The following is an 18,313-nucleotide window of genomic DNA, read 5'->3' as shown; positions in this document are numbered from 1 at the left end:
CCAGAGGGGATGTCTGTACAGTTACAAATTGGTTCAGCGTAGCCAAGCTAGACTAGCCTGCAAATATTGAATCAATTCAGGCTCAGGCTTTTTCAATGTCTGTCCCTAACCTAGCAGAAGAGGTAGGGCTGAGCTGATGAAATTTGCTGATGAGACAAAGTTAGGATTCTGTCTCCAAAGAGGAAGATCAGGATGTCATGGAGAAAGAAGTGAATCATCATTAATAGAAATAAAGTACTAGAAGTGGGATGAAATTCAAAGGGTTGTTGGTTGTAGCCATGTTGGTCTAAGGACATAGCCAGACAAGGTTCTGATAAAATTCAAATACATTCAGAGACCAACAAGACGAATTTTTTTACAAGAGCTGGGACTTTAACCATTGAAAATGTTTAAGAAGGGGAAGAAGCAGGGTGTATGAATTGATCTTTAGACTGCTAGGAGCCACCAAAGGATGGGTCAGGAAAAAGGCAAGTATGATCATAGGATGCATCCAGGGAGTATTTCCAGGGGAGACAAAAATGTTAATGCCATTACTCCAGAGCTTAGTGAGACCCCATTTGCAACACTGTACAACTCTCATGCCGGCCACATAGTTTACATCAGTAAACAAAGCCCCCTGAAAAGAGCATGTTTGATGGGGCCCTGAAAGTGTGTGTGAAAGCAAGGAAAGATCATGTTTATACTCCAGTGGCCTCATGAAAATGGGACAGGCTGTGGTTTGAACTTTTGGGGACATCCCTGCTTTGCCAGTATTTCTATTACACTGAGACACAAGCAGCTGAAAAAGAAAGGTTTTTAACTGAACATAGGAAAGCTGGGAGCTTCTCTCCGAGTCCAGTCCTCTACTATCCCAAGTACCAAAGTCATAAAATACCTTCCATAAACTTATCACATTTTAGTTTAAATGAAGTTGGGATTTTGGCCCCATTCCTCCTACTGGAAAGTTCTTCCAGAACTTTGTCCATATGGTGACTTGCATTTAGACGAGACATGTTCATGGCCAGTTTATGCCTATTTGTTCTTCTGCCTATATTGTCCATTTAATTAAAGTAGCGCTTTTTCATCCCTAGTACATTCCTACAGGTATACTCATAAGGAGCAAACATATCCTCTCTCAGCTTTCCCTTTGCTAAGCTAAATAATCAAGCTCTTTTTGTCTCATCCCTGGTCATGCCCTGGGAAGAAACATGGTGTATGAATTGATCTTTAGACTGCTAGGAGCCACCAACAGGATGGGCCAGGAAAAAGGCAAGTATGAACCCCTTTTCTATGTTCAATGTAAAACCTTTCTTTTTCAGCTGCTTGTGTCTCAGTGTAATAGAACTACTGGCAAAGCAGGGATGTCCCCAAAAGTTCAAACCACAGCCTGTCCCATTTTCATGAGGCCACTGGAGTATAAACATGATCTTTCCCTGCTTTCACTCACACTGCCAGTGCCCCATCAAATATACTCTTTTCAAGGGGCTTTGTTTACTGATGTAAACTATGTAGCCGGCATATTTATGTTCAGTCAGGTTGTTTTCCCCTCTTTTATTTAAAGGTTTTAAACATGCCTTACTGCTGTCACACCAATCTTAAAAGATCTGACGTAAAAAAGTGATCCCAGAGCAGACTAAAACAACAAAGCCCCCAGATCTGAGCTGCTTAATTTCTCTTTCCTATGAACTATAATTTTTTCAAGGTGATTTTTACAGACATCTGAATAACATTCATTGGGAGCACAGTATTGTAAAAGCCATCCCAACTATTTCAGATTCTTAATGTCCAAATTTTGATCTGCCTGTCCTGAGAGGGCTGGGACCTTTTGATGTGGTCTCCTAGGGAGGTTCAGGTACTGAATTGAGTAATGGAGCTTACTTAGTCCTGCTCAGAGTAGCAGCAAAAGCACACTCTCTTTGTTGCTGGCTAACTCTTTAACTGGATGAGGCCCAACTTCTAGATCCTTTAGGATGTGGTAACAGAGTAAGGGCCATTCCTGCTGGCCATCACTCCTAGCATTCTTGAGCACTATGGGGAGATCGTCCCATTGCTTGTGAAGAGGACTACTTGGAGATCCCTATATCCTCTCCTTCCAAACTCACCTCGTGCTCTGTGACAACACTGGCCAGGAGTGAGACCAAACGGTCAATTCCAACTGCCTGACTGAAAGCAATCCTCTTTCTACAATATTTCAGGTTCATTTTCAGACATATTTTGGAAGACTCTTAGCCAACTTATCTACATTTCACCCCGATGATGAATTTTTCCTGAAGTCCCTTCAGTTCCTTATAACCCTTCTAGTTCTTCACCAAAGTCCCTTCAGTTTATCTAGACAATTCAGATGCTTAAGTGCCCAAACCTAAATACAGCATGCTTTCCCCAGCTATATACAGCACCACTATCACCTCCTTACTCTACCAAGAATCACTTTTACCTCTCTTTTGCAGGAACATGGCATTACACTTTTAAAAGAAATAGCCAATAATAATGTAAATGTTTTGAATGTTAACTAACAGATGGGTTAAGATCCATCCATCTTCACAGGTACAAATATTCCTTTAAAATTTAGGGAGCAGGCACTGAGGTTAGTTAGCTTGCTGTCATTTCAACCTTACAGAACAACTCACTGGAAAAATCTAGAGACAATTCAGGTCTTTTCTTCTATGTTGTTTTGTTCTTTCATTTTAGTTACCAGAGCCCAGAAATACCATCTCTATGGCATCATCGCATGGCTCTCTCATGAGATGATCATTTCACAAAAGGAACTGATTTATACAGAGAGAGAGAAAATGATATATCTATATATCCAGCATGTGGTATGCTAGTTAATGCTGAGAGGTATCTGTGTAAGGCAGAGGGGAGTGGGGAATCTCTGCTTGAGCAAGGAGTGATGACGGGGAGGGGAGGAGCAGGAGGAAGCAAGGCAGATGCTCTCTATGTGCAGTCTCTGCCAGAGCTGCAGCCAGGGAACAGAGGGATGGGGCAGCCCTGCTGGGCTGGAGGAGAGAGAAGAACACCACCCAGGGTTGCAGAACAACTAGGATGCTGGAGGACTCTGATTTAACTTAAATCTCTCTCTCTCTGTATATATATATATATATATATATATATATTAGCAAAAATGTCCCTCCATATCATACTTACAATCTCAGCATGGCTTTTTCATCACTAGGTTCAAAATTTGGCAGTTTGACATCAAACATTCGCTCCATTAAGATACGGGCATATTTGCCAAAATCTAGCTTAGAGTTTGATTCCCACAGCACTGCATCATAGGAGCAAGGGTCCAACAAGATGGTGATGAATTTTCCAGCAACCCGAATCTAAAGAATTAAAAAAAAAGAATCATAATGCAAAAATGCACAAAAAAGTAATAATGCAAAGTTTTCAGATAAATGAAGTTTATGATTCTTAGGACCTAAAATTCCATGCTTATAAAAAACACTTGTTGTGATAGGCTCCAAAAATTGAACCCTTTACTCAGGGCATTGCCTCAGAATATTAAAGCATAGAAGATCAGGCCCTCAAACGATGTTAATGTTAATAACATTTTTGTTCAGGTTTTAAGAGGATTATCTTCAGAAGTATTGGGAAGAAACTTTCCCCCTCCCTCCCGACATTATAGAACATTATAAAAGCATTTGCCTTCCACTGATGCAATGGGTTTTGGCCACTCTAAGAAACTGGATGGACTGAAGGCCTCCATAGCCTAATCAGCTACAGGAATAAAATAAAATAAAATAAAATAAAATAAAATAAAATGTAGCTCTGAAAACTCACATTGCTCTGTCAAAAAAACTTCATGTTAAAACCTTACTAAAAATCAAGCCATCTTTGCCTTGCTTAGTTTAAAAGCAGCCTTAACCTGCTGTGGTGCAGATGAGGGAAGAAACAGGCCAGGACAGGAATGGAGAGGTTTGTAGAAATCACTGCTTTTGATGGTAAAGAATTAAAAGCAGCTGCTCAGACATCTATATGAATGACTTACTGGTGCAGCTAAACTATGCACATCCCAGCCTAATGGTTACCTGGCAGAATTCAAGTCATGCTGGCATAGAGGATTCATAACCAATACTTACTGTGAAAATATCTCCATGCTTTTGTTTCATTTTAGACAGAAACTTGGCAGGATCTTTTCCAAATTCTCTGGCATGTCCAAACCAAGGAATATGACCTTTGTCAAGTGGAGGGTCACTCGGTAGCCTGGAAGAAAGATCAGCTTAAGCTCTTAAAAGATAATAGTTTAACAAATCCTGGGACTTGCTTCCTGCTTGTCAGCATGCTATGACTGTCTTGTGAAAAATGACATCACAAATGGCACCTTGCTTTGCTTCCTCACTTACTCATGAAAACAATATTGCACAAACCCCCCGCTCAGGTGTGAACTACAATCTTGGGTATTGCTGCATGAATCGTTTATAGTCAGCCAGAAATTTAGACCACTACATTGATTCATAAAGGGGCAAGAATTAAACAGGATTTCAAAGGAAACTCCGTTTTTAATTCGGCTCTTGAAGGCAACCAGTGTAACCAGCAGCTACATATCATAAATGTTCATGACAAAGATACTGATTGAATGCGTTTGAGGGGAAGAAAGGCAATGGACATAGAAAAGTGCTTTAAAATAATCCTGTGAGTCTTGCAAACAGACTGACATTTTAGGGAGTACAACTAGAATTCTTTTGCACCAGTAACTCCCTATATTAAACTCAAGTATATCAATAACATGGACATGAGGAAAGTTTGGCAAGGGTAAAAGCATTAAGGGTGGAGAGATGCTATTTCCCTCATTTGTGCTGTTTTTTTCCATTCTCCAATTATTTTTAGAACATAGATTATTTAGATTATTTGCTGTTGAGTCACCCAGCCTGCAACCTGAGATTTTAATTTAACAGCCTCACTTTAAGGTCCAGGTCAAATTCCTACTTACTTTACACTGGTGCAAAAGTCTGGCACAGAACCCAGATTCCCACCAGTACAACCAAGATCACAAACTAGCCTAAGCACAGGGGGGGAAAAAATAACATGCCTAGAAATATTTCCAAAACATTAAATAACATTTGAAGGAGGAGGGAGAGTAGGGTCTATTCATATCAAAATTTCAGATTGGCCCTGTTGGCGCTTCAGAGCCATGCTCCGAATTCTTTCAGCATGATACTATTTTACACAAACCCAATTCATTTTCCTGCTTCTTGATTTTGACTGATTTCTGCTGAACCCCTCCTAAACAGCATTTTCCTCTTGCCTGAGAAGAGGACTCCAGGCCTAGAAACGGGGAAACTTTATTGTATTCAATGTTTTGCAAATTATTTGACCTCCTGTAGTTCTGTACAAAGAACTGCCTTTGCAAAAGTGTTCAGCATCATTTAAACCCATGGCTTCTTCCCTACCAAGAATAATTTTTTAAAAATTAAGAATAAAATGAGGCCCTGCCACAGGCAAATATTCTCTATGTGATACAGCTATCACTTGAACTGCAAAACCTGCCCAAGAGGCGATGTTCTTGGACAGCTGCTCCAACACTTGGTACTGGCATAGCTAGACTGCGACTATACTAGAAAATCTTATTTAAAGCTAGGTGAAGAATGACTCGACTACATCAGTGATAACCAAGCAGGGTGTCAGGGCTACAGGGAGATCCTTTGAAGAGAGCCCCAGGGAGTGTGAGGAGATCATAGACTCCCAGAGAAGTGGGGCTGGAAGGGACCTCCAGAGATCACCTAGCCCAACCCCCTGCCTGAGGCAGGATCATCCTGACCCAAACCATCCCATACTCTCCTTAATCTAAACCAGCGGGTCCCAAACTCCAACAGCTTGCGCACCTCCAAGTTAAAACGCTACAACCTTAAGTACCATCAACACATTTTTCAGTTCAACCTTAAGTACACCAGCAAATTTTTGTCATATAAAGTAATTACAATCAATCTGTTAAAGCGTACCGATGACAGGCAGTCTGTGTACCACTGGCGGTACCCATACCACAGGTTGGGAACCGCTGATCTAAACGTTACATCTGGGTACTGTCACTCAGACCTAACACCTGAACCTGCTACAGGTAAAGCACATAAAGGCAGGCCGAGGTGCAAGGAGATGAGCGGATAACAGCCAGCTTGGGCTCTCCCTCCTCCCCTGCAAGGAGGTAACCCTGCAGTACCCAGATTAGTTTTGGGGGTAGGGTGCCATCAATTCACAACAGCTAGGGCGGTGGCTGGAGTGGGACCAGCGGGGCCTGGAGTCTGAAAAGGCCGGGGACCCCTGGTCCGCGTGGTAGGTGTGATCCCAGCCTGGCAGCCACCCCAAAAAGGCGGCACTAGGGGCACCGTCTCCTGCGTTGCTTTTGCAACCTGGTTCCTGCGGCCAGGATCGGCTCCCTGCCCCTGCCCCTGCCCCGGCTCCCCTCGAGCACAACCCAAGGGCAACGCCGCTCCCGGCCGTCCCGCCGGGCCCCTAAGGGAGAGGGCACGGGAGGGACCAGGGGGAAGCAGCGCGCCTCCCCGCCGGGCTCCGTCCCGTCCCGTCCCGTCCCGGGACACCGCGGCGCAGGCGGCAGGAGCCCGCGGAGCCCGTCCCGTCGCGGGGCAGGTGAAGGCGGGACACTCACCGCGTCCTCCGACAGCGCCGCAGCACCAGCAGCAGCAGCAGGAGGGAGATGCCCAGCAACAGGGGCCAGAGAGCAAAAGACATCGCGGCTCTACCCTCCCCGACGGACGAGAGCCTTTAATGCCTCTCTCCTCCCGGCCTCGGCCCCGGCCCCGGCCCCCCCTGCGCACCGCGGCCCCGCGCCGCCCCTCGCGCTGGTGGGAGCGGGCGCGGCGCGGAGACGCCCAGCCCCGCTCTCCCCCGCCCAGAGCATCGGCCAGGCCGGGCTCCCGCTGCGCTGCCCGGGTGCGTCTCCGTCCGTCCCGCAGCCCCGCTCTGCCGGGAGCCCCCGGTAGACAGCTGTGTGTAGACTGGTGCCCGTCCTCCCCTGCCCTGAGCCTCACGCGGAGCCTCTCGGAAAAGCCTGAGGCACAAGCTTTCGTCTCCCTGTCTTTGTGAGTGAGCACCGTGGTGTTAGACCTCGAGAAGAAACACTGTCATTCTGCTGAAATGCAAGCCCTGTTGCAAAGCCACAGCCCGTCCTTCTAACAAGGATGGGAACTGGCCTTTCTTCCAGAAAATCTCCTTGAGCAATGCCAATTCAACCCAACTTTTGTCATATTCTGGACAGCTGAAAACGTGCCCTGAACAGAAGCGCACAGCCAAAGAATGATTGTATTTGAATAGGGAGGAAATCACCAGAAACCTGGCTGAAATAATTAAATACTGTTTTCAAAAACAACTAATATTTCCGCCATCTTTTAGGTAACAAGAGACTGATATTATTTCCAAATCCTGTACTAGCTCCTGCCACTGCCACAAGCAACACAAAGTGCAACACTTGAGATCAGAAGCAGGAAAAATAAAAAAAAAAAAACAAACGGGGCTATTTTTAGGTTATTTTAGATATTCCTGCATGAGACTAAAAGATGAGTTGTCACTGATGTCAATGAACACAAGCAGCCTGCTCTGTAGTGTTATACAGCTGTGGCTATTTGGGGTTTATTTCAAGACACAGAGGAAGGACCCTGCCTTGACTATTTTGTCAGGGCTGAAATTGTGAAGTGAAATTCTAAGCAAGTGAGCAGTTTAATAGAGAGGACATTTGTCCACTTTTGTCATTTGTAATCAGCCTGCTAGAATTAAGGATCTTTTATTCAGTTGTTTTTGCACAACTCTTTAAAAGTAAATAATAATAGCCATGCAGATATATTGATTTCTTGTATTATTGTATTACTGCTAGGACTTGGAGCTGTGATGCTAGTACTTTACACGTAATCACATTTTGCTTTATTGGGACACAACTGTGCCAAAACAGTTACACAAGAGACACATCCTCACTGCTGTTTGACTTGAACTGACTACCGACCACTGGGTGCATCTACACATGCGCTTTACTGCAGTTATCTAATTAGCTCCGTGTCGCTGTCTATAAGTGTACCTGGAATCTGGCTGCCTGGATGTATAAACTGAAAATACCACAGTCATATCTTACTAAAATATATCCTTTTCCCAACACATTCACTTCCTTTGGTACAGAGACAAGCATAGTGTCAATATGACAGGTGTTCTTTCAACTATTTTTCCTCATGAATATAGATGCCCTTGTGGATAGTTTTCCTCACAAGTCTGATCACCAAAAATCTAAGATTATGTATAGACAACGAAACAACAACTATTCTCCTGAACCACTCTAGTACAGGACAGTAAGCACGGCACACCAAGTGAACTGCTCGTATAACTCCACCTAAGGATGGAGTGTCTGAATCTGTTTTGGAAACATAGCAAAAGCGCAATTCTGACTTGATGCCATATATCAGGAGGTTGTACTGTTCATTTTTAAAAGAAAGTCTCTATTCTTGCTTGTTTGGCAGCATCCACATATCCTTTCTAACAGGAAAACTAAAGTACAATAAAGTATTAAGAAAAAACCCTGATCTGAAATATAGCCAGTTTTATTGGGCTTTTGACAGAGCACATGAAGCAGTTTCTCCTAGTAGATAACGGAGCAGCTTGTTTTGACAGGAAACAATAGGAGCTGTGATACAAAACAATGTAAAAACTTCGACAGCTCTGCTGAAGTCTGTCCTCTTTTTACTTTTCTTAATTTTCACTCAATTTTAATCTTATTTGCCTTTTCATCTCCTTGGGTACATATTTTAAATTTTGAAATCTATGTTCCTTATAATTAGGGACCTACTTAAATCACAGTTTTGCAGTTTTCGTGGAAACAACCAAAAATGGCAATTTCCACAATCACCATGAAAAAAATGGCATTTCCTGTGATTGTTTTTGCAGAATCGCCCCACAAAATATCAAAGTTTACCAGAATGCAAAGGAAACGTGGCAGTCCCAACAGCCATAGAGGCGTGATTTGAGAAAGAACGACTGAGCGGCTGAGCTGGTGACATAGACACAGTGAAGGTGCCAGTCAGGAAAGCAAAAGGGCTTTAGTGCCATCTTTTAAGAAGCCAGATGCAATGCTGCAGCCTGAAGATGATAAATGAAAGGAAATCCAAAAAAGCTAAATACATTTCAGTTCAGGATTGTGTAAGGCAGTTCCCTGGAGGAACCTTGCATGCAGATAATGGTAAACTGTTTTGTTCATCATGCAGTGTGACTGGATGTATGGAGGAAAATCACCATTGATCAGCATTTGGAGCAAAAGGCTGTTGCAGAGGCTGAAGAAGAGTAAGAACAAGCGACTATGTCTTTGACCTTTAAAAGACCCACTGAAAGCAGCCTGACAAGAAGAGAGGCTACATTTGCATTAGCGGAAGCATTCACAACTGCCAACGTTCCTCTGGAGAAAATTGATAACCCTAAATTAAGGGACTACTTGAACAAACACGTGCCAAATTCTGACAGTTTCCCATGTGCAAACAAGCTTCTCCATTGTCTGCCAGGAGTAACTGCTTCACATGTTCAGTCTACAAAATCTGTATCAGCAGAATATGAATCAATCTTGATTGAGGCAGAGGAAGCAACAGATGCCCAAGATCTATGTTCTGCACATTTTAGTTGTACCTGGGAGCTGGACAGACTGCAACCTGCCTGTTTTTCAAACAGAGCTGGTTCATCTTGCATCTGTCAGTTTTTCTACTTACTGTGGCACAAGCTGTAATGAAAGCTGTTGTAAACTACAGCTTAGAATGTAGCAAGATCTCAGCATTTCTGTCTGATAATGCAATGTATATGTGCAAAGCTTTCTCTGATGTGCTCCACAGGATGATGCCCAATGCAATTCATAATCATCTGCAATGCACACATCCTTTCTTTAGTAAGGCGCACACATTCCTGATTTGGATAGCCTGCTTTTCTCTTTTAAAAAAGCGTTCAAACATTGTCCAGGCTGTAAGTTTTGATACAGAGTAAGGATCAAAGTGAGGATCTACAGGCATCTGTCACTTCCACCAGAGCCAGTGCTGACAAGGTAGAATTGGTGGTTTAATTCAGTTTGTTAACATGCAAAAACCATGAAGAGCTACCAGCAGTTTGTTACTAGGAACTTGAAATGACATCCCACTCAGTGCATGCTTAAACAATGCACTCTCTTAAGACAGGGAGACATTGAAAATTAAGTTTGTGGCTGAAAATGCGATCTGGTTCATGGAGCTTCTAACATGGTTTGAAAGTCAGCAGACTTTGATTCCCCAACCACACAACAAGCTGATGGATTTGATAAGTTGAGTTGAAAACACGGCATCATAACTTTCAAACTGCCAACATGAAAACCAGCAGAGACAAGAACTGTTCCAGGCAATAGCTTCAAAGTTGAATCAGTACTACAAGTATGATTAGTTAACACCACTGCAGTTTAAACAACCAGTTGCCTCCTTTTTTACTGCTGTTTCCATTTTTAATCCCGATCAAGTGCCTTTTCAGAGTTTTGACCCTCAGCTACTGAAATCAATCCCTACATGGCAGAAAGAGCATGACCAGGAACATGCTGTTTATATGAACTTTGTCAAAGAGTGCCAGATGCCTTTCACTATGTGACTGTGTTTTTGGAGTCTGTTTCTGATCGGTTTCCACATCTTGAAAACTTGGCAAAATGCTGCCTTACGATACCAACCAATTCAGTGGACACAGAACGTGCAATCTCAGTACATGGACAAGTTTTCCGCAGAGACAAAGGGTGTCAACTGGAACCGCCAGTGGATGCTGCATGCAAATAAACAACCTTGATAGAAATAATTCATGTTAGTTGTTGAACATATTCAACAATTAACATGAATTATTTCTATCAAGGTTGTTTACTTGCAAGCTTTCGGGTACACTCATCTTTCCTCAGGCACAGGAGAATGCAAAGAGAGAAAGGGTGTGTGTGCCCCAAAATTTGCAAATAAAGAATTTTTTTAGCAAATATCTAGTTGGTCTAATAAAAGATATCACTTCTGCCATGAGTTCTGATTCCTTTTGCCGGTAGACCAATATGGCTACAACCTGTACCCCTTCTAGAAAGGTTAGCATTATTTAGGCATGTGTGAAGTGGGCCATATTCGATTCGGATTCAGCCTGATTCGGGGGACAGTAATTCGATTTGCTGCTTCGGATCACTGTCTCGATTCGTTTAGGCCGAATCCAAATCTGAAGATTCAATTCTAATTTGGAAATTCAGCAATTTGGCCATAGACACAGCTTTATATGTTTTTTCTAATTACCTTGAGGTACCAAGATTGACTCGTGAATGCTGAGATGGTGGGGCGGATGCAGTGCCCCACAGGAGCAAGTGGGTGGGCCACCGAATACTTGGGGGCAGACCCAAAAGTGGACCGGAAGTTGTTCCGTTCCACTTCCAGGTCTGCCACTGAGTGTGTGGGGGCAACCCCCCGCCCCGGCTCAGCAATTGGCCGCAGGTAGACCACGGGTGCCCTCCCACATCCAGGAGGCACCAGTCACCAAGCCGGGGGCAGGTCCCCTGCACACTTCAGTCGGACCCAGAAGTGAACTAGAAATGCTTTTGGTCCACTTCTGGGTCCACCACCAAGTGTGCTGGGGACCCTCCCCTCCCACCCTGTGCTCCCATGGGATGCTCCATCTGCCCCACCATCTCAGCCTTCAGGAGCTGCCTTTTACCTTGAGGGATGTAGAAAAAACTCATAAAGCTGTGTCTATGTCCAAATTGTCAAATCTCTCTGAATCAAATGGGAGGCTTCTAATTCAATTTGGAGATATCACTGGGTCTCCTGATTCAGTTCGGATTCGGAGATTCGGCCGCCAAATTAGGCCGAATCTTCACCAAATTGAATCAGCGACCAAAGCTTCACACAGCCCTATTATTTAGTATTACTAACCTTTTTGTAGAAAGCTAATAATAAATTGTGATAATATTAGTTACAATTAATATTGTGTATAAATTTATGTTCATAATATAGTCAGTTTAGATTTAAATTTAATACTTCATCGTATGTAATGCGGTAATTTATTTGATATTTCCACAGAGTTTGGTATTTAATTATGCCATGTTTTTTGCCTCTTGGCCAATCAGCAGCAAAGGAGGGGTCTCTGTGAAAAGACTGTGAAATTGGCTTCATGGGCTGCAAGCGGCCCATGAAAATCCCTTTGTCTCACTGCAGTTTAGCTAGGTTCCTTATATGCTAGTGGGAAGTTTTTAAGAATGGCCTGTACTTTTGTGTCTTTAGCAAAGGGAAGTGTAGCTGTAAAAATGCAATGTCTAAAGTTTCAATACTCGTTATCTAGCTTTGTGAAATGCTTTTTAAACCTGTTCTTAATCTCAAGCAAGCAGCTCCAGAGTAAATACATATCTCCAAGTCTTTGAAGAATAAGATTTAATGTGCAAATCCTGTCATCTTTCCAAAGGGTTTGAAGAGGGTTGGTGGCAGTTTTGTCCTACAACTTACCAGAGTTGTGGCTTTCCCTCCAGACTTCTGATTTGGTGATGTGAGAAAGCTACTAAGGAATATTCATTTATGAATTTGGCTTATCTTTACCCCATCAACTCCTTTAGTGTCTGATTTAATTACACGGAAATGTGTAGATTCATGGATTTCAGTTGCCTTTGGATCACATCCTGAAAGAATGTTATTAACTGTTTCCTGCATTAAGCTCTGAATAGTGGAACATTGGGTTTGGAGAGGGGCTAGAAGGTAAAGCTGATTTTAATTTGATTTCCATCCTGGACCATTCATAGATTCACATATTGTAGAGTCGGAAGGGACCACAAAAGATCACCATGTCCGACCCCCTGCCTCTTTCCTGCCAGGGGTAGGGGGTCAGACAAAATAATCCTATGTGGTCCCTTCCGACTCTACAATCTATGACTCTATGAATGGTTCAGGATGGAAATCAAATTAAAATTGCACTCAGCTTTACCTTCTAGCCCCTCTCCAAACACAATGTTCCACTATTCAGAGCTTAATGCAGGAAACAGTTAATAACTCTTCATAGGAATATTTTGATATTTTTCTAATGAAAGCCTTTTTCAGCAAAAAGAGCTACACTTTGCAGGACTGCAATTGCTTACCAAAAATGCTTGCCCTAAATAAGAATTTACTTTTTCATATACAGCAATTTTTTTTAACTTGGGTGTTTTTCCTGTGGAGTGTAATAAACAAATTCAAGCACCACAAATATTTACAATTCCACTTTAAGGCTGTTTGCCCACAACTGGATCTGTGATTTCTTCACTTTTTGGCCTACCAAAAAAGGTCAACCAGAGGAGAAAATGTTTGGATTATTCCAAATGGAAAAGATGACACTGGAAACTCTGGCAGACCCACTTATGGAACATCCAGTTATTGTGGATACCTCTAGATGCAGAGGACTAGGAAAGATTTATTGCTGTGGGATTTTGAGAGAAAGGAAAAGTGATTTCCTTTTCCGTTATGTGTCAGTAGTGTTAGTTCTAGTGTGACATACCCAGGTAGAAAAAAGCCCTAATTAATTCAGATCAATCTGTGCTCAGATTAAGCAGATGTATGAATAGTCAAATCCCTAAAATGAAAACCTGCCCAGTAAATCCAGAGATAATATCACTGGGTTGATCTGAAATCTTATGGACACTTTCTGCCCAGTAAATAATTCCTGTTGCCAAATGCCAATCATCTCCAAATTGTATTAATTGCTTCAGACTGAGGGCTTGATCTGAGTATTAGATATTACATGATTTTAAGAGATTAATAAAGCATAAATACTTTAATTTGCCAAACAATGTGCTGACAAATGCATGCCCAGAACTTTTTGTTCCTCAGAAATGTGTCTTTTTCATCTCTTTGGGTTTATTCAGGGGAATTTGCTGAAAGACAAGGGTAGCAATCTTAGTGGGAATGTGTGCATCAAACATAAGGGAAGTTCCCAATCACAGAGTTTGAAAGTTTTGTGTCAAGGCTTAATTTCTTTCTGGTTGTTTAGATTAAAAATTCAGTGTCCATACAACAGAGCTGGCCACAGCATAGGGAAAATTCTTCATAAAGTTAATCATCAACCAACAAGTAAACAAATCTGTGAATAGTATGATTAATGTTGTATAATGGTCAATTAATGGAAAATAGCCACACAATTTATCTGAAATATACTGAAAAGTTTCAGAGCAATTGCTCTACCAAAAGCTATTTCATACCAATTATAGCAGCTGAACTGGGTTTATATGAGCCATAATCTTTCAAATCAGAACTCACAACAGTATGCAGGGTTTGAATTACGGGGGATCTTGGGCGGGCTGAGCCACCCCATAAGAGATGACAGCTCTTTCTCCCCTTGCTAGAGCCCCTTTCTAGAGATTTCTTGCATACCCCCAGGGGTACATGTACCACAGTTTGGGAACCCTCACCTCAAGCTGCTGACAGGCAAAACTCGTGACACAGATGACCCTGTGTGTGTTAAGGCGCAGCGGGCTGAAAACTGCAGGGGTAGTAGCCCCTGCTGAGGCCACAAAGCCTGCCAAGTTTCAAGGAGATAAGTGCAAGGATTTGGGGAAAACTGCACCTCAAGCTGCTGACAAGCAAAACTCGTGACATGGGTGACACTGTGTGTGTTAAGGCACAACAGGGTGAAAGCTGCAGGGATGATGGCCCCTGCTCAGGCCATGAAGTCTGCCAGCTGTCACAGAGATAGGTGCAGTGTGGTTCTGGAGCCCTGCACCGCTGGCTGCTGACAGGCAAAACTCGTGACATGGGTGACTGTGTCTGTCTGGGGACAGTGATTGTCTGTTTGATTATTGGTTGGTTTCAAACCAGGAAACATGGCTAGCTTCTGAGGAAATGGCTCATTCTGAACTGATCTGCACTGAAGAAATGTGTGATCCTGCTCTCCATTCTCCCATTAACCAGAATGGTACAGGATGGAGTTTAGAAGGGAGGAGAGCGTGCATGACCAAGGTATAGGGACTGACCTGCAATCCACCAAACGTGGATTTTTTTGCAAAAATCTAGTTGATCTAATAAAAGATATCACCTCTACCATGAGTTCTGATTCCTTTTGCCTTTAGACCAATATGGCTACAACCTGGATACCTGACACATGAAAGATATCACATTGTAGTTGATTTTTTAAATGAAATCTTCATAATTTGACAAGGAGGAAGCAAGTTTTACCACCTGAAACCCAGGACCCTGCCGCTGCTTTTATTTGAAGTAATCTGCATTATCACAGAGTCCAGAGATGCCTCACCACAAAAGAAATTGTGGTCCAGAAGAGCATTCCGTCTTTGTATTCTTCCGTAAAATATGACACTTCATAACCGGAGGGAAATATGACTACATCCTGCTTACCACCAAACAGCTCCTAGGTAAACAGCCTATTCCAACTTTTCTCTGAGCCTAACCTGCACAAAATGAACAGTTCCAAACAGGAGATTTTACCACACCTTTAACTCTCCTATGAAATATGAACTTTCATTTCTACCTAGGAGAACTTTTACAATCTTTTCTCTGATGCCTGATGAAGGGTGTTTGTGCCTGAAAGCTTGCAATTAAAGCATTTTTTTTGCAACAATCTGGTTGGTCTAATAATAGAGATCACCTCTACCATGAGTTCCTTTTGCCTTTAGACTGATATGGCTACAACCTGGATACCCTTCATATATATATATGCATATTCATGCACATTCACTAGCTGTTTTTTTTCTGAGAAACTACTGCTGCTGACACACACACACACACACACATACACATATAATATGAGCAGCAATAGCTTCTCAAAAAAAAAACAGCTGATGAATGTACATAAATGTCACCTCACAAATCTCAAATGGGCTTTCACCCAACAAATACACTCCTCCAAAGAGAGAGCTCTTTTGAAAGAGCCACCCAGATACCATGCACAGTAGTGCTGTAGTATAAAAACAAAATCCCCACAAAACACACACCATTAGTTGACATATCATCCTTCCCTGGAAACTATATAAAAATCCTCAAACAGTTGAAACCCATACTAGAAGAAGAGCAAATTCTCAAAGAGATTTTCCCAGAACTACTCATCCTAGCCTTTAAACAGGCACCAAACCTCACTCATCTCATCACCAGAAGCAAACTTCCTATGGTGCAAAGCACACTGAATAGATCCATACAACGCCAGGACAAGAAACGTAAAACTTGCCAACACATTTCCACACTCCCACAATTACTACACCCTACAACAGAGCCGTCACCATTCCTGGATCTTACACCTGCACCTTGTCAGGACCCAGGGCAGCCGGCCAGCAGATCTCCCTGACTCCCACCCAGACAGATAAGGGTCCGGGGCCTTAGAAGGCCGTTAGGCGGGTACTTGTGACGCTTGGAGTGGAATTAATTAGGCGGACGCTTATCGGTTGCAAAGCAAGATTATTTACTCACGCCGTCAAGGTGGTGAATAGCACAGGTCAGAGATACTTGGTTAGTTACAGCTTAAGGTTCGTAGGTCATAGGTCGGTCTGCATAAGACTTTTTTGGTCGGGCAGATAAACGGAGAAAAAAATCAGGCCGGCAGGTCGTTGATTTACGTCTGATAAGGTTGAGACGAGGGAGACTGACAAGCGATCAATTTGTTAGTTATTCTCACTCATATGTTCAGAGGTTTTTTCAGGTGTGTGTGCGGAGGTCTCCCGTTCTTCAAGGAAGTGAAGACGGGTTTTATTTGTGTAATAGCCAATTGCTTTTCGCCACGTTATAAATTTAATTAGAATCGCCAATTATCTAGTGGTTTTCGCTAGGGTGTTATCATAGGGTTACTCCCTGTTTTTTCTGACCAGTTATAATGATTTATGTACAGCACAGAAGGCTAAGTTTTATTTCTGTTAGTGGCGCAGCAATAAATTTCTTTTTGACATGCACAGCAAAAAAGCGGTTACTATCATTGTTAACCCTTAGTTAACCTAGTGCAGAAAAAAACTGTTTTGAATGGTTTTACTTGTTTGTGACATGGGCACTACTTAATTTGGTTGTGACATGCCCCCTTGCCCATGGCAGAGCAAGTTACATCATGTTTACATACAGACCATTTTGTTCATCATTGTTAGTGTTTGGCAAGCAGGTGTATACAAAAGCAAAAAGCGTGGTTAATTTCATTTTGAGATACTGTAAAATTTAATAACTAAAACATATAAATATAACAATGGCTATTATGATTAATGGTAAACACAAGATAATCAAAGACGCCGACACTTGAATTAATTTAAACACAGTAAACTGTAACCCTTGATTTTATATAATTTTTTCTAATTCGATTTTTTAAGGTAATTGAGAGTGCGGTATTAGATTAATGCCCCCTATACGGAGGGTTTTTTAAAATTGTGGCTTATTATACTTGAGTTAAATCGTAGCTTTGAAAAAACTAATTTTTCGTACCGTTATTAGCGGCCTTTCTTCATTTCTTTTACTGTCACCTCTCTTCCCAAATCGTTTCTTTTCCTCTTCTTTGAATGTACAGGTTCCTTTAGAACCTTGACTACTTGTCCCCTTCCATCATCATCTCCCTCATCTCTTTTCTTACGTTCTCTCAATGAATGCTTCTGTCCACACCCGACCTTTCTGCGACATCCCCCAAACCTTCAGACTATCAATGCTGTTCTTTCTCAATAATTCAGAGCTTTTTACTCAAAACATTATGACTTGGCTTCACTGCGTAAAGTTTCAAACAGGCTTCAAAACAAAACAAAACAAGTATGTACAAGATCATTAACAGAAAAAGAAAAACCATAAAATGAGTCATTAGTTATGTTTTTGGCCTAAAATGACAGGTTTAAGACCGAGTTGGAGGTTTTGAAGTCAGCTTCGTTCGCCAAGGAACCTGTTGGTAACAGCAGGAATAGAGCGACGACCCTGCTTGCGACATATGAGCAGGCGGCCATTGTGGCGTTGACCCGGGTGTGTTGCAGGTTGGTGCTTGGTGATTCTCGCAATCAGGCAGTCACAGATTGCCTCTTTGTCACCGCTGGGCCTGTAAGGGAACAAAATAAATGAACGGACAAACAAACAAAGAAAACTAAAAAACAATAAAATTGTCTTTTGTATATCTACGAGCATAATGTCGTAGTGGTTGGAATAGTTTATAGATGCCCCCTTCGAGTAGTTGCTTGTTGGGGCAGGCTGCGGTGTTATTCGGAGTGCGCTGTTAGGCGTGGGTGCCTCCGGGGCCCGGACCAGTTGGCGGGATCGGTCGAGGTTGGTAGCCTAGTATATGTGCCAGTTGTCGTTGTCCTGCATCTTCTAGGACGTGCAGCCGTTGTTTGGTAAGCATGAAGTAGTTTAGGAGGAACCCAAACATGGCTCTTTCCTCCGGTGTCCTCTGGGATGGCAGTCTTGATTTTTTTCGT

At 42.5% G+C, this 18,313-nt stretch overlaps 1 protein-coding gene across 4 annotated transcripts in view; it reads right to left on the bottom strand.

Moving 5' to 3' along the window:
* The window catches only part of PTGIS (prostaglandin I2 synthase), a 74,580-nt gene that overhangs the window by 27,127 nt on the left and 29,140 nt on the right, over nucleotides 1–18,313 (bottom strand). For 3 of the 4 annotated variants that reach the window (XM_059733160.1, XM_019484533.2, XM_059733161.1), the window contains 2 exons: nucleotides 4,059–4,182; nucleotides 3,124–3,302 (listed from right to left, as the gene is read on the bottom strand). In XM_059733160.1, coding sequence (XP_059589143.1) covers nucleotides 3,124–3,302; nucleotides 4,059–4,182 — 303 coding nt within the window. Of the gene's footprint in view, nucleotides 1–3,123; nucleotides 3,303–4,058; nucleotides 4,183–6,580; nucleotides 6,727–18,313 lie in introns of those variants that run through there. The other variant, XM_006263368.4, reaches the window with a different exon arrangement.

This window comes from Alligator mississippiensis, chromosome 9 (assembly GCF_030867095.1).
Source record: "Alligator mississippiensis isolate rAllMis1 chromosome 9, rAllMis1, whole genome shotgun sequence".
Classification (NCBI taxonomy): domain Eukaryota; kingdom Metazoa; phylum Chordata; order Crocodylia; family Alligatoridae; genus Alligator; species Alligator mississippiensis.
Note: the sequence above shows the minus strand (reverse complement) of the source record. Positions and strands in the feature narration are given on the sequence as shown.